The 16,171-nt window shown below is 44.1% G+C and overlaps 1 protein-coding gene across 1 annotated transcript in view; it reads left to right on the top strand.

The window, feature by feature from the left end:
- The window catches only part of LOC121269028 (glial fibrillary acidic protein), a 61,408-nt gene that overhangs the window by 29,174 nt on the left and 16,063 nt on the right, over positions 1–16,171 (top strand). The window contains exon 6 of the mRNA XM_041173413.1: positions 14,687–14,812. Coding sequence (XP_041029347.1) covers positions 14,687–14,812 — 126 coding nt within the window. The remainder of the gene's footprint in view (positions 1–14,686; positions 14,813–16,171) is intronic.

The raw sequence follows: 16,171 nt of genomic DNA, 5'->3' as shown, positions 1-16,171 counted from the left end.
TCTACCCATATGGCTTAATTTGAGGAGCCTTCTAAGATGTCATCCCTCCTTACTGCTGTAATTGATTCCTTGATCAATATTGCGGTACCCCCTCTTTTGCCTCCTTCCCTGTCTCGCCTCAAGACCCTATACCCTGGAATATTGAGTTTCCAATCCTGCCCTTCTCTCAACCATGTCTCTGTGACAGCAATGACATCATACTTCTATGTGTTATCTGTGCCCTCGACTCATCTGCCTTATTCGTCAGACTCCTTGCATTAAAATAAATACCATCCAACCTTGCCAAACTCCCCTGTGCCTTAACCGGCCTATAAGTTCTATGCCTTCCAGACTCACTTGCTCTCTCTTCTAATTTTGGCTGTGCATCTCCCCCTGCTGAACCTCCTCTCAGGATCCCACCCCACTGCCAAGTTAGTTTAAACCCTCCCCAACAGCACTAGCAAAATTACCCACAAGGATGTTGGTCCCATTCTGGTTCAGGTGCAACCCAGCCACCTTGTACAAATCCCACCGTCCCCAGAAACAGTCCTAATGTCCCAAAAATCTAAAGCCCTCCCTCCTGCACCATCTCCCCAGCCACACATTCATCTGGACTAACCTCCTATTTCTACACTCATGAGCGCGTGGCACCGGAAATAATCCAGAGATTACTAACTTGGAGGTCCTGTTTTTTAATCTGTTTCCTAGCTCCCTAAATTCTGCTTGCAAGACCTCATCCCCCTTTCTACCTATGTCATTGGTAGCAATATGTACCACGATCTCTGTCTGTTTGCCCTCCCCCTTTAGAATGCCCTGCAGCTGTTCAGTAACATCCTTGACCCTGGCACCAGAGAGGCACCATACCATCCTGGAGTCACACCTACTGCTGCAGAAACGCCTGCCTGTTCCCCTGACTATCGAGTCTCCTACCACTAATGCTCTTCCCCTCTTTTTCCTCCCCCCCACCCCGTGCAGCTGAGCCACTCTCAGTGCCGTGCACGTGGCTGCACTCCCCAGAGGAACCGTCATTCTCACCATTTTCCAACACAGTAAAATGGTTCTCGAGCAAGATGCACCCTGGGGATTTCCTGACTACCTGCCTGACACCTTTCTTCTGACTGATGGTCACCCATTCCCTCTCTGTCTGCACTTCCGTAAGCTGTGGGGTGACCAGGTCTAAAACCGTGCTATCCATGGACCCCTCAGCCTCGTGGATGCCCCTCAGTGCCTCCAGCTGCCGCTCAAGCTCCAGGATTTCGAGCTCAACTAGCTGCAGCTGATGGCATTTCCTGCACACGTGGTCAGTCAGAGCGCAAGGAGCATCTAGGACTTCCCACATGCTGCAGGCGGCACATAACACAGGACTGAGCTGCCCTGCCATGCCTCTATTTGAAAAAAAAACCTTACTTTAAGTTAAATATAATAAAAAAAGTTAAATTATTTATGTACTTTAAATAAAAACTAGAACCCTTACCTTTCCTTAGCTTAATCTATTTTAAACTGGAGAAAAAAAACTAGAGAAAGCACTTACCCACCACTCACCATTCAGCTATCACTTTTGAAGCTTCCCCACACTCGTGCTGGTTCTGATCTCTCCGTCACTCTCTCGCGCTGTCTTGTGATGTCACTCTTGTTATTTTCAACAAGAACTGACTGCAGGATACTCTTCCCAGGCTGCTTCACTGTGATGCTAACTGCAGGACACTCTTCCCAGACTGCTTCAATGCAATGCTGACTGCAGGACACTCTTCCGTTTGGGAGCATTGGTGTGTTCTAGATGATTTGTTAGGAGTGTTGGTGTCTACTAGATGGTGTGTTGGGAGTGTTGGTGTGTACTCGAAGATGTGTCGGGACAGTTGCCTTGTATTGATGATGTGTTGGGAGTGATGGTGTGTACGAGATGATGTGTTGGAAGTGATAGTGTGTACTAGATGATATGTTTGGGAGTGTTGGTGTTTACTAGATGATGTGTTTGGGAGTATTGGTGCATTTTGGATTATGTGGTTGGGAGTGTTGCTGTGCATTGGATGATGTGTTGAGAGTGTTCCTATGTACTAGATGATGTGTTCAATGTGTTGATGTGTACTAGATGACGTGTTGGGTGTGTTGGTGTGTACTGGAAGATGTGTTGGGAGTGTTGGTGTCTACTAGATGATGTATTGAGAGTGCTGGTGTCTACTACATGATGTGCTGTGGGGGTGTTGGTGTCTACTACATGATGTGTTGGGAGTGTTGGTGTGTACTAGATTGGTGTGTTGGGAGTGTTGGTGTGTACTAGAAGGTGTGTTGGGAGTGTTGGTGTACACTAGATGATGTGTTGGGAGTGTTGGTGTGTACTAAATGATGTGTTGGGAGTGTTGGTGTGTACTAAATGATGTGTTGGGAGTGTTGGTGTGTACTAAATGATGTGTTGGGAGTGTTGGTGTGTACTAATTGATGTGTTGGGAGTGTTGGTGTTTACTAGATGATGTGTTGGGAGTGTTGGTGTGTACTAAATGATGTGTTGGGAGTGTTGGTGTGTACTAAATGATGTGTTGGGAGTGTTGGTGTGTACTAGATGATGTGTTGGGAGTGTTGGTGTGTACTAACTGATATGTTGGGAATGTTGGTGTGCATTAACTGATGTGTTGGGAGTGTTGGTGTATAATAAATGATGTGTTGGGAGTGTTGGTGTGCACGAAGTTATGTATTTGGGATTGTTGGTGCATATTGGATGATGTTTTTTGGGGTGCTGGTTTGTAATAGATGATGTGCTCGAGGGTGTGGGTGTGTAGTAGATAGTGTGTCAGAAGTGTTATTGTGTACTAGATGATGTGTTGGGAGTGCTGGTGTGTTTTGAATGATGTGTTTGGGAGTGTTGGTGTGTACTAGATGATGTGTTGGGAGTGTTGGTCTGCACTAGATGATGTGTTTGGAAGTGTTGGCGTGCACTGGATGATGTGTTGGGACTATTGGTGTGCACTAGATGATATGTTGAAAGTGTTGGTGTGCACTAAATGATGTGTTGAGAGTGTTGGTGTGCATTAAATTATGTGTTTGGGAGTGTTGGTCTGTACTAGATGATATGCTCGAGGGTGCAGGTGTGCACTAGATGATGTGTCAGGAGAGTTAGTGTGTACCAGATGATGCTTTGGGAGTGTACGGTGTGTACTAGATGATGTGTGGTGGAGCGTTGGTTTCCACCAGATGCGTTGAGAGCATTGCTGTGTACTGGATAATGTGTTGGGGGTGATGGTGTGTACAAGATGATATGTTGTGAGTGTTGGCATATGTTAGATAATATGTTTGGGAGTGTTAGTGTATTTTGGATGATGTGTTTGGGAGTGTTGGTGTGCATTGGATGATGTGTTAGGGCTTGTTGGTGTTCACCGGATGATGTGGTCAGAGTGTTTCTATGTACTAGATGAGGTGTTGGGAGTGTTGGTGTCTACTGGATGATGTGTTGGGAGTGAAGGTGTGTACTATACGATGTGTCAGGATTGATAGTGTGTACTAGATAATGTGCACAAGGGTGTAGGTGTGTACTAGATGATGTGCACAAGGGTGTAGGTGTGTACTAGATGACGTGTCAGGAGTGTTAGTGTGTGAAAGATGATGTGTTTGGGAGCATTGGTGTGCATTGGATGATGTGCAGGGCTTGTTGGGGTTCATTGGATGATGTGGTGAGAGTGGTCCTACGCACTAGATGACATGTTGGGAGTGTTGGTGTGTACTGGATGATGTGTCTGGAATGATAGTGTGTACTAGATGATGTGCTTGTGATTGATTATGTGTAGTGGACGACGTGTTTGAGTAGTGGTGGTTACAGGATGATGTGTTGAGAGTGTTGGTGTGTATTGATGAAGTGTTAGGGCTTGTTGGTGTTCACCGGATGATGTGGTGAGAGTGATGGTGTGTACTATACGATGTGTCGGGAGTGATAGTGTGTACTAGATGATGTGCACGAGGTTGTAGGTGTGTACTAGATGATGTGTTGGGTGTGTTGGCATGTACTGGGTGATGTGTTAGGAGTGTTGGTGTGTATTAGATGATGTGTGTGGGAGTAATGGTGTGTTTTGGATGAAGTGTTTGTGAGTGTTGGTGTTCACCGGATGACATGTTGAGAGTGTTGGTGTGCACTAGATGATGTTTTTGGGAGTGTTGGTCTGTACTAGATGATGTGACCGGAGTGTTAGTGTGTACTAGATGATGTTTTGCAAGTGTCGGTGTTTACTAGATGATGTCTGGGGTAGTGTTGGTTTCTAGTTGATGACACGTTGGGCGTGTTGCTGTGTACTAGATGATGTGTTGTGAATGTTGGTGTGTACTAGATGATGTGTTTGGGAGTATTGGTGTGCATTGGATGATGCATTAGGGCTTGTTGGGGTTCATCGGATGATGTGGTTAGAGAGGTCCTACGCACTAGATGACATGTTGGGAGTGTTGGTGTGTACTGGATGATGTGTCTGGAATGATAGTGTGTACTAGATGATGTGCTTGGGAGTGTTTATGTGTAGTGGATGACGTGTTTGAGTGGTAGTGGTTACAGGATGATGTGTTGAGAATGTTGGTGTGTACTAGATGATGTGTTAGAGAGTATTGGTGTGTATTAATGATGTGTTTGGGAGTGCTGGTGTATACTAAATGATGTGTTTGAGAGTGCTGGTATGTACCAAAAGATGTGTTAGGAGTGTTGGTGTGTACTAGACGATGTGTTCAGGAGTGTTGGTATATACTAGATGATGTGTTCAGGAATGTTGGTGTGTACTAGACGATGTGTTCAGAAGTGTTGATGTGTACTGGATGATATATCAGGGTGTTTTGGTGTGTACCAGATGACATGTTTCAGGGTATTGGTCTCTACTACATGATGTGTTGGTGTATACTAGATGATGTGTTTTAGAGTTTTGGTATATACTAGGTGATGTGTTTGGGAGTGTTGATGTATACTAGATGATGTGTTCAGAGTGTTGGCGTGTACTAGGTGATGTGTGGAAATGTTGGTGTGTACCTGATGATGTGTGAGAGTGTGGGTGTGTATCTTATGATGTATTCAGGAGTGTTGGTGTGTACCAAATGATGTTTTTGGGAGTGTTGGCATGTTCTGGATGATCTGTTGAGAGTGTTGGTATGTGCTAGGTGATGTGTTTTGGAGTGCTGGTGTAGTCTAGATGATGCATTCGGAGTGTTGGTGTGTACGAGATGATGTGGTTGGGAGTGTTGTGTGTACCAGGTGACATGTTTAGGAGTGTTGGTGTGTACCTTATGATGTGTTTGGGAGTGTTGTGTCTATTAGATGGTGTGTTTGGGAATGTTGGTATCTACTAGATGAGGTGTTTGGGAGTGTTATGTTTACCAGAGAACCATAGAACTATAGAAAGATTACAGCACAGAAGGAGGCCATTCAGCCCATCTTGTCCATGCCAGCCTGAGGACACCCAGGTGCCCTTTCTAATCCCACCTTCCTGCACCCGGCCCATAGCCCTACAGCTTACAGCACTTAAGGTGCAGATCCAGGTACTTATTAAAAGAGTTTAGAGTTTCTGCCTCTACCACCAACTTGGGCAGCGAATTCCAGACACCCTCTACCCTCTGCGTAAAAAGGTTCTTCCTCATATCCCCCTACACCTTCTTCCACTTATCTTGAATTTATGTCCCCTGATTCTAGAATTCTCCACCAAGGGAAACAATTTTTTCCTGTCCACTCTATCTATTCCCCTCATAATTTTGTACACATCAATCAAGTCACCTCTCAGCCGCCTTTGTTCTAAGGAAAATAACCCCAACCTATCCAATCTCTCCTCGTAGCTACACTTTTCTAACCCTGGCAACATTCTTGTAAACCTCCTCTGCACTCTCTCCAGAGCTATTACGTCCTTCCTGTAATGTGGTGACCAGAACTGTACACAATACTCCAGTTGTGGCCTCACCAGTGTTTTACACAATTCCAAAATTATATCCTTACTTTTATATTCTATACCTCTGCCATGAAGGAGAGCATTCCATATGCCTTCTTTACAACCTTGTCTACTTGAACTGCTGCCTTCAGGGACCTGTGTACTTGGATGCCAAGATCTCTCACTTCATCTACCCCTGTTAGTATATTCCCATTTATTGTGTAATCCCTGCAACTGTTTGACCTCCCTAAATGTATGACCTCACACTTCTCTGTTAAAATCCATCAGCCACTTTACCGCCCACTCCACCAACCCATCTATATTGTTTTGGAGATTATGGCTATCCTCTACACTATCCACTACTTGGCCAATCTTCGTGTCAACTGCAAATTTCCCAATCGTGCCCCCCACGTTCAAGTCCAAATTGTTAATATATAACACAAACAGCAAGGGTCCCAACACCGAGCCCTGTGGAACACCACTTGAGACAGATTTCCATTCGCAAGGGCATCCATCGACTATTACCCTTTGTTTCCTGTTACAAAGCCAACCTTTTATCCAGTTTGCCACATTTCCCTGAATCCCATGAGCTTTTACTTTCCTGACCAATCTGCCATGTGGGACATTGTCAAATGCCTTGCTAAAGTCCATGTACACAACATCCACTGCACTACCTTCATCAACCCTTCTTGCCACTTCCTCAAAGAATTCAATCAAATTTGTGAGGCAAGACCTTCCTTTAACAAATCCATGCTGACCATCCCTGACTAGTCCATGCCTTTCCACATGACAGTTAATCCTATCTCTCAGGATTGATTCTACTAATTTGCTCACCACCGATGTAAGACTAACTGGCCTATAATTGTTTGGCATTTCCTTTGATTCCTTTTTAAACAATGGAACTACGTTTGCATTTCTCCAGTCCTCTGGTACCTCCCTTGTATCGAGTGAAGATGATTGGAAAATCATTCTCCGAGCATCTGCTATCTCCTCCCTGACTTCCTTCAGCAGCCTCGGAAACAATCCTTCTGGCCCTGGTGACTTATCCACTTTCAAGGATTTCAACCCTTCGTGTACTTCCTCTCTCTTTATGACTAACCCATCCAATATCTCGCAGTGTTCCTCCTGGACTACTATATCTACATCCTCCCTTTCCTTTGTTATCACGGAGACAAAATATTCATTCAAAACCCTTCCCAAAGCCTCTGCATCTACACACAAGTTTTCATCTTCATCTCTGATAGGTCCCACTTTTTTCTTAACTAACCTTTTGGCATTAATGTATTGGTAAAACATCTTTGGGTTAGCTTTAAGTTTACTTGCTAATCTTTTTTCATGCCCTCTTTGATTTCCTTATTCACTTTTTTACTTCCTCCCTGCGCTTCCTATATTTGTCTAGGCTATCTGCAGTGCTTAGTTCTTTGTGCCTATCGTACACTTTCTTTTTCTTTTTGATCTTCCCCTGTATTCCTCTAGACAACCAAGGGGGTCTAGATTTGGCAGTACCACTCTTATTTTTGTTGGGGACATATTTACTTTGTAAAATTAGGATCTTGCTTTTTAGTGCTTCCCACTGGTTTTCCACTGTTTTATCCTCCAGTGTTGTCCAGTCCACCTCAGCCAATCCCTTATCATTTCGGCAAAATTTGCCTTCCCCCAGTTCAAGACTTTTACTCCTGCCTTATCTCTGTACTTTTCCATGGTAGTGCTAAATCTAACTAAACTGTGATCACTGTCCCCAATATGGTCACCAACTGTCACTTCACCCACTTGCCCTTCTTCGTTCCCCAAGACTAGGTCTAGAATTCCATCTCCTTTCATTGGGTTCATCAGTAATTGGTTGAAAAAGTTTTCCTGGACACACTGCATGAATCTTTCTCCATCAGTGCCCCTTATATTGTTTGAATCCCAGTTGATATTAGGATAGTTGAAGTCTCCTACTATTATTTGAGAGTGTTGTGTGTACTAGATGATGTGTTTGGGAGTGTTGGTATCTATTAGATGATGTGTTTGGGAGTGTTGTGTGTACTAGATGATGTGTTTGGAAGTGTTGGTATCTATTAGATGATGTGTTTGGGAGTGTTGTGTGTACTAGATGATGTGTTTGGGAGTGTTGGTATCTACTAGATGATGTGTTTGGGAGTGTTGTGTGTACTAGATGATGTGTTTCGAAGCGTTGTGTGTACTAGATGATGTGTTTAGGAGTGTTGGTTTGTACTTAATGATGTGTTCAGGAGCGTTCGTGTGCACTAGATGGTGCGTTGGGAGTTTCAGTGTTTACAAGATCATGTGTTTTTAAGTGTTGCTGTGTACTGGATGACGTGCTGGGAGCGTTGATGTGTTTGTGAATGTTTGTGTACTGAAAGTTGTGTTTGGGAGTGTTGCTGTGTACTGTTTGATGTCTTTTGGACTGTTGGTCTCTACTAGGTGATGTGTTTGGGAGCATTGATATGTACTACATGATGTGTTGGGACAGTTGGTGTGTACTTGGTGGTGTGCTGGGAGGCTTGGTGTGTAATAGGCGATGTATTTCGGAGTTTCAGTGTGTACTAGATGATGTGTTTGGGAGTGTTGATTTGTGTTGATAATGTGTTTTGGAGTGTTGGTGTGCATTAGATGATGTGTTGTGAGTATTGGCATGTACTAGATGATGTGTTGCTGCATAGTTGATGATGTGTGTAGGAGTATTGGCGTGTTCCTGGACCATGTATTTCGGAGCATTGGTGTGCACCAGATGCTGTGCTCATGAGTTTTGCTGTGTACTAGATGATGTGTTGGGAGTGTTGGTGTATACTAGATGATATGTTGGGTGTGTTGATGTACATTGAATGATATGTTCAGGAGCATTGGTGTGAACTAGATGGTGTGCTTGGGAGCGTTGGTGCGTACTGGATGATATGCCATGAGTGTTGCTGTGTACTAAATGATGTGCTGGGAGCATTGGTGTTTACTAGACGATGAGCTGGGAGTGTTGGGTTGTACTAGATAATGTGTTGTGAGTGCTGCTGTGTACTTGATATGTTTGGGTGCATTTTTGTGTACTAGATGATGAGTTGGGAGTGTTAGTGTGTATTAGATAATGTGATTGGGCGATTTGGTGTGTACTCAAAAACATGTTCGTAGCGTTGGTGTTTGCTGGATGATGTGTTTGGAAGTGTTGGTTTGTGCTGACATTGTGTTTTGGAGTGTTGGTGTGTACTAGATGATGTGTTCCAGAGTGTTTGTGCGTACTAGATGACGTGTTCGGGAGTGTTGGTGTATACTAGATGATGTGTTCAGGAGTGTTGGTGTGTACTAGATTATGTACTCGGGATTGTTGGTGTGTACTAGATGATATGTTCGGGAGTGTTGGTGTGCACTAGATGATGTGTTTGGGAATGTTTGTGTGTACTAGATGATGTGTTTAGGAGAATTGTTGTGTACCATGTGATTTGTTGGGATTGTTTGTGTGTACTGGATGATGTGTTGAGAGTGTTGTTGTGTAACAGATGCTGTGTTCCTGAGTGTTGGTGTGTACTAGATGATGCGTTTGGGCCTGTTGGTGTGTACTACATGATGTGTTCGGGAGTGTTGATGTGTACTAGATTATGTGTTTTGGAGTGTTGGTGTGTACTAGATGATGTGCCTGGGAGTGTTGACCTGTAATAGGTGATGTGTTGTGAGTGTTGGTGTGTATTGGACGATGTGTTTGGGTGTGTTGATGTTCAACGGATGATGTGTCCACGAGTGTTGGTGTGTACTAGATTATGTGTTTGGGAATGTTGGCATGTACTAGATGATGTGTTCAGGAGTGTTGTTGTGTACCATATGATTTGTTGGGACCGTTTGTGTGTACTGAATGATGTGCTGAGAGTGTTATTGTGTACTACATGTTGTTTGGGCCTGTTGGTGTGTACTAGGTGACATGTTCAAGAGTGTTGGTGTGTACTAGATTATGTGTTCAGGAGTGTTGGTGTGTACCAGATGATGTGTTCGGGTGTATTGGTGTGTACTAGATGATGTGTTGGGGCCTGTTGGTGTGCATTAGACGATAGGTTTGAGAGAGTTGTTGTGTACCATGTGATTTGTTGGGACTGTTTATGTGTACTGGATGATGCGTTGAGAGTATTCTTATGTACTAGATGCTGTGTTTGGGAATGTTGGTGTGTACTACATGATGCTTTCGGTACTGTTGGTGTGCACTGGATGCTGTGTTCATGAGTGTTAGTGTGTAGTTGATGATGTGTTTGGGAATGTTGGTGCGTATTGGATGATGTGTTTGATGTGTTCAAGTTCACCAGATGATGTGTCCACGAGTGTTGGTGTGTATGAGATTAATTGTTTGGGAGTGTTGGTCTGTATTAGATTAATTGTTTTGGAGCAATGCTGTGTACTAGGTGATGTGTTCGGTGGTGTTGTTGTGTACCCGATGATGTGTCGGGAGCATAGATGTGCACTAGATGATTTGTTGGGAGTTTTGGTGTGTACTAGGCAATATGTTTGACAGTGTTTGTTTGTACTAGATGATGCATTGTGAGCGTTGGTGCATACTAGAAGATTTGTTGGGAGTCTTGCTGTGTACTGCATGTTGTGTTGGTACTGTTGGTGTGTACATGGTGATGTGTCAGAAGTCTTGATGTGTAGTAGATGATGTGTTTGTGAGTGTTGGTGTGTACTAGGTGATGTGTTCGGGAGCATCGGTGTGTACCAGATGTTGTGTTCCAGAGTGTTGGTGTGTATTAGATGATGTGTTCGGTCGTGTTGGTGTGCACTAGACGATGTGTTCGGGAGTGTTGGTGTGTACTAGACAATGTGTTCAGGAGTGTTGGTGTGTACTAGATGACGTATTCGGGGGTGTTGGTGTGTACTAGACGATGTGTTCGGGGCTGTTGGTGTATACTAGACGATGTGTTCGGGAGTGTTGATGTGTACTAGATGTCGTGTTTGGGAATGTTGGTGTATGCTAGATGGTGTCTTTGGGAGTGTTAGTGTGTTTGGGAGAGTTATTGTGTACCATATAATTTGTGTACCATGTAATTTGTTGTGTACCATGTAATTTGTTTGTGTGTATTCAATGATGTGTTGAGAGTGTTGTGTACTAGATGCTGTGTTTGGGAGTGTTGGTGTGTACTAGATAAAACATTTAGGACTGTTGGTGTGTACCTGATGATGTGTTCAGGAGCATTGGTGTGTACCACATGCTGTGTTTGTGAGTGTTGGTGTGTACTAGGTGATGTGTTTGGGAGTGTTGGTGTGTACTGTTTGATGTCCTTTGGACTGTTGGTCTCTACTAGGTGATGTGTTTGGGAGCATTGATATGTACTACATGATTTGTTGGGACAGTTGGTGTGTACTTGGTGGTGTGCTGGGAGGCTTGGTGTGTACTAGGCGATGTATTTCGGAGTTTCGGTGTGTACTAGATGATGTGTTTGGGAGTGTTGGTATGTACTAGACGATGTGTTAAGAGTGTTGGTATGTACTAGATGATATGTTAGAAATGTTGGTATGTACTAGATGATGTGTTAGGAGTGTTGGTATGTACTAGATGATATGTTAGAAATGTTGGTATGTACTAGATGATGTGTTAGGAGTGTTGGTATGTACTACATGATGCATTCGGGAGTGTTGGTGTGTACCTGATGATGCGTTTGGGCCTGCTGGTGTGTACTAGATGATGTGTTTGGGAGTGTTGGTATGTACTAGATGATGTGTTAGGAGTGTTGGTATGTACTAGATGATGTGTTAGGAGTGTTGGTATGTACTAGATGATGTGTTAGGAGTGTTGGTATGTACTAGATGCTGTGTTTGGGAGTGTTGGTATGTACTAGATGATATGTTAGAAATGTTGGTATGTACTAGATGATGTGTTAGGAGTGTTGGTATGTACTAGATGCTGTGTTTGGGAGTGTTGGTATGTACTACATGATGCATTCGGGAGTGTTGGTGTGTACCTGATGATGCGTTTGGGCCTGCTGGTGTGTACTTGATGATGTGTTTGGGAGTGTTGGTGCGTATTTGATGATGTGTTTGATGTGTTGATGTTCACAAGATGGTGTATCAACAAGTGTTGATGTGAACGAGATAATGTGTTTGGGAAGGTTGGTCTGTATTAGATGATGTGTTTTGGAGTGTTGGTGTGTACTAGATGATTGTTCGGTGGTGTTGAAGTATACCCGATGACATGTCGGGAGTGTTGGTGCATACTGGATGAACTGTTGGGAGTATAAGTGTGCACTAGATGATGTTTTGGGAGTGTTGGTGTGAATGGGATGGTGGGTTGTGTGTGCAGGTGTGTACTAGATGATATATTGGGAGTCTTGCTGTCTACTCGATAAGGTGTTACGAGTTTTTGTGTGAACCTGATGATGTGTTTGCGAGTATTGATGCATATTGGAAGATGTGTTCTGGTGTGTTGGTGCATACTGGATGATGTGTGGAGACTGTTGGTGTGTACTAGGTGACGTGTTTGGGAACATTGGTCTGTACTAGGTGACGTGTTTTGGAATGTTAATGTGTGCTAGGTGATGTGTTCGGGGGTATTGTGTACTAGACAATGTGTTCTGGAACGTTGGTGCATACTAGGTGATGTGTTGGGAGTCGTCCATACTGGATGATGTGTTGAGAGTGTTGGTGTGTACCAGAAGATATGTTAGGAGTGTTGATGTGTTGTAGATGATGTGTTCGGGAGTGTTGGTTTGTAGTAGATGATGTGTTAGGAATGTTGGTATGTACTAGATGATGTGTTAGGAGTATTGGTGTGTACTAGATAATATGTTCAGGAGCTTTGGTGTGTACCAGACACTGTGTTCGTAAGTATTGGTGTGTACTAGATGATGTGATTGGGGGAGTTGTTGTGCACCATCTGATTTGTTGGGACTGTTTGTCTGTACTGGATGTTGTGTTGAGAGTGTTATTGTATACTAGCTGCTGTGTTTGGGAGTGTTGGTGTGTACTACATGATGCATTCAGGAGTGTTGATGTGTACTAGATAATGTGTTCTGGAGTGTTGGGTACTAGATGATGTGTCTGGGTGTATGGATGTGTAATAGAAGATGTGTTGTGAGCGTGGTGTGTATTTGATGATGTGTTTGGGAGTATTGGTGAGTATTGGATGATATGTTTTGGAGTGCTTGCGTGTACTAGATGATGTGTTGGGAGTCTTCGTGTGTACTCGATGACCTGTTGGGAGTGTTGGCGTTTACTGGATGATGTGTTCGGGAATGTTGGTGTGTACCAGGTGATGTGTTGAGAGTATTGGTGTGTACAAGATGATTTGGGAGTATTTCTGCATATTGGATGATGTGTTTTGGAGTGTTGGTGGGTACTAGATAATGTGTTGTGAGCGTTGATGTGTATTAGATGATGTGTTTGGGAGTATTTCTGCGTATTGGATGAAGTGTTTGTGTGTGTTAGTGTTCACTGGATGAGGAAATAGAGAGTATTGGTGTGCACTACATGTTTTTGGGAGTGTTATTCTGTACTAGATGATGTGTCAGGAGTGTTGGTGTGCACTAGATGATGAGTTCGGGGGTATTGGTGTGTACTACATGATGCGTTCAGTGTGTTAGTGTGTACTAGATGATATGTTGGGAATCTTGGTATCTATTAGATAATGTGTTGGGTGTTTTGGTGTGTCCTTGATGAGGTGGTTGGGAGTATTTGGTGTGTATTGGATGTTGTGTTTGGGTGTGTTGGTGTTCACCGGATGATGTGTAGAGAGTGTTGGTGTGTACTAGATGATGTGTTGAGTGTGTTGGTGTGTACTAGATGATGTGTTGAGTGTGTTGGTGTGTACTAGATGATGTGTTGAGTGTGTTGGTGTGTACCAGATGATGTGTTGAGTGTGTTGGTGTGTACTAGATGATGTGTTGAGTGTGTTGGTGTGTACTAGATGATGTATTGAGTGTGTTGGTGTGTACTAGATGATGTGTTTGGGAGTGTTGGTGTGTACTGGATGATGCATTGGATGTGTTGGTATTTATTAGATGGTGTTTTGGGGAGCATTTGTGCGTACTAGGTGATGTATTTGGAAGTGTTGGTGCATACCAGATGATGTGTTGTGAGTGTTGGTGTGCATTAGATGACATCTTTGGGTGTGCTGGTGTTCACTGGATGATGTGTTGTTTGGGTTGGTGTGTCCTGGATGATGTGTTTGGCAGTTTTGGTGTGCATTGGATGATGTTTTGTGGTGTTGGTGTGTTCTTGATGATGTGTTTGGAAGTGTTGGTGCGTACCAGATGATGTTGTGAGTGTTGGTGTATATTTAATGATGTGTTTGAGTTTTTGGTGTATACTAGATAATGTGTTTGGAATGTTATTGTGTACTAGCTGATGTGTTAGGAATGTTGGTATGTGCTAGATGATGTGTTCAGAGTGTTGGTATGTTCTAGATGATGTGTTGGGAATGTTGGCATTTACTGGATGATATGTTTGGAATGTTGGTATGTACCAGATGATGCATTGTGAGTGTTGGTGTGTACTAGATGATGAGTTCGGGGGTGTTGTTGTGTGCTAGATGATTTCTTCAGGAGTGTTGGTGTGTACTATGTAATGTGTTTGGGATTGTTGGTGTCTATTAGATGATGCGTTTGGGAGTGTTGGTGTGCACTGGATGATGTGTTCGGGGGTGTTGTGTGCTAGACGATTTATTCGAGAGTGTTGGTGTGTACTAGGTGATGAGTTTGGGATGGTTGTTGTCTATTAGATGATGTGTTTGGAAGTGATGGTGTGTAATAGATGATACAATGCTGAGGGATAGCCCAGAGAGTTGGCCACTAAGCTCAGACCAGACAGATAATTCTCATCCTCACTTGTTCATTGTTGACTGCCTAACTTTAACTCTTTGTGTCCAGTTCTGTGATCTGACCGACGCTGCCACTCGGCAGGCTGAAGCCCTGCGGCAGGCCAAGCAGGAGGTGAATGATTACCGAAGGCAGATCCAGTCCCTCACATGCGACTTGGAGGGGCTGAAAGGCACGGTGAGTTCTTGCTACAAGCTCAGAGCACCTGGAAACAGCAGGGCCAGGATAACCTCAGTTATTAGCTCAGTTCAGAGAAAGCCCAAAAATAGCCAATCTGTGCTTTTGGTTCCAAGGAATATTTTGTCATCCTTGAAGGGATCGATACCATAACTGGAGAAGGAAATACCTTTCCCTTTGAGTCCCCAGTGTCAGCATCAAACCCTCCGAGCTCAGAGATAGCACAGAATAGTTGTGGTGTGAAGTTTCAACTGCCTTGGGACAGTGTAGAGGGAGATTTACTCTGTATCTAACCCCGTGCTGTACCTGTCCTGGGAGTGATTGGTGGGGACAGTGTAGAGAGAGCTTTACTCTGTATCTAACCCTGTGCTGTACCTGTCCTGGGAGTGTTTGATGGGGACGGTGTAGAGGGAGCTTTACTCTGTATCTAACCCCGTGCTGTACCTGTCCTGGGAGTGTTTGATGGGGACAGTGTAGAGGAAGCTTTACTCTGTATCTAACCCCGTGCTGTACCTGTCCTGGGAGTGTTTGATGGGGACAGTGTAGAGGGAGCTTTACTCTGTATCTAACTCCGTGCTGTACCTGTCCTGGGAGTGTTTGATGGGGACAGTGTAGAGGGAGCTTTACTCTGTATCTAACCCTGTGCTGTACCTGCCCTGGGAGTGTTTGATGCGGACAGTGTAGAGGGAGCTTTACTCTGTATCTAACCCCGTGCTGTACCTGCCCTGGGAGTGTTTGATGGGGACAGTGTAGAGGAAGCTTTACTCTGTATCTAACTCTGTGCTGTACCTGTCCTGGGAGTGTTTGATGGGGACAGTGTAGAGGGAGCTTTACTCTGTATCTAACCCCGTGCTGTACCTGCCCTGGGAGTGTTTGATGGGGACAGTGTAGAGGAAGCTTTACTCTGTATCTAACTCTGTGCTGTACCTGCCCTGGGAGTGTTTGATGGGGACAGTGTAGAGGGAGCTTTACTCTGTATCTAACCCCGTGCTGTACCTGTCCCGGGAGTGTTTGATGGGGACAGTGTAGAGGGAGCGTTACTCTGTATCTAACCCCGTGCTGTACCTGTCCTGGGAGTGTTTGATGGGGACAGTGTAGAGGGAGATTTACTCTGTATCTAACCCCGTGCTGTAACTTCCATTTTGACGTTGAGATGAAATTTAATGAAATGAAATAGAATTTAAATGAGTTCTGTATACTCGTTGAACAAGCCCTATGTTCCAATTGGAATGTGTTTGAAATGCTCTGATAGATGATTATGAAACAGATGCCCTCTCGTCGCCAGCTCCCCATTACCTCCAAAAATTGCAACGTGCGATTTAGGTGCACTTGTATTGGGGAGGAAGTGAAGAGACCCAC

Source organism: Carcharodon carcharias, chromosome 23 (genome assembly GCF_017639515.1).
Source record: "Carcharodon carcharias isolate sCarCar2 chromosome 23, sCarCar2.pri, whole genome shotgun sequence".
NCBI classification, from domain to species: Eukaryota; Metazoa; Chordata; class Chondrichthyes; order Lamniformes; family Lamnidae; genus Carcharodon; species Carcharodon carcharias.
The sequence above is the reverse complement of the archived record's forward strand: the minus strand, read 5'-3'. Positions and strand labels throughout refer to the sequence as shown.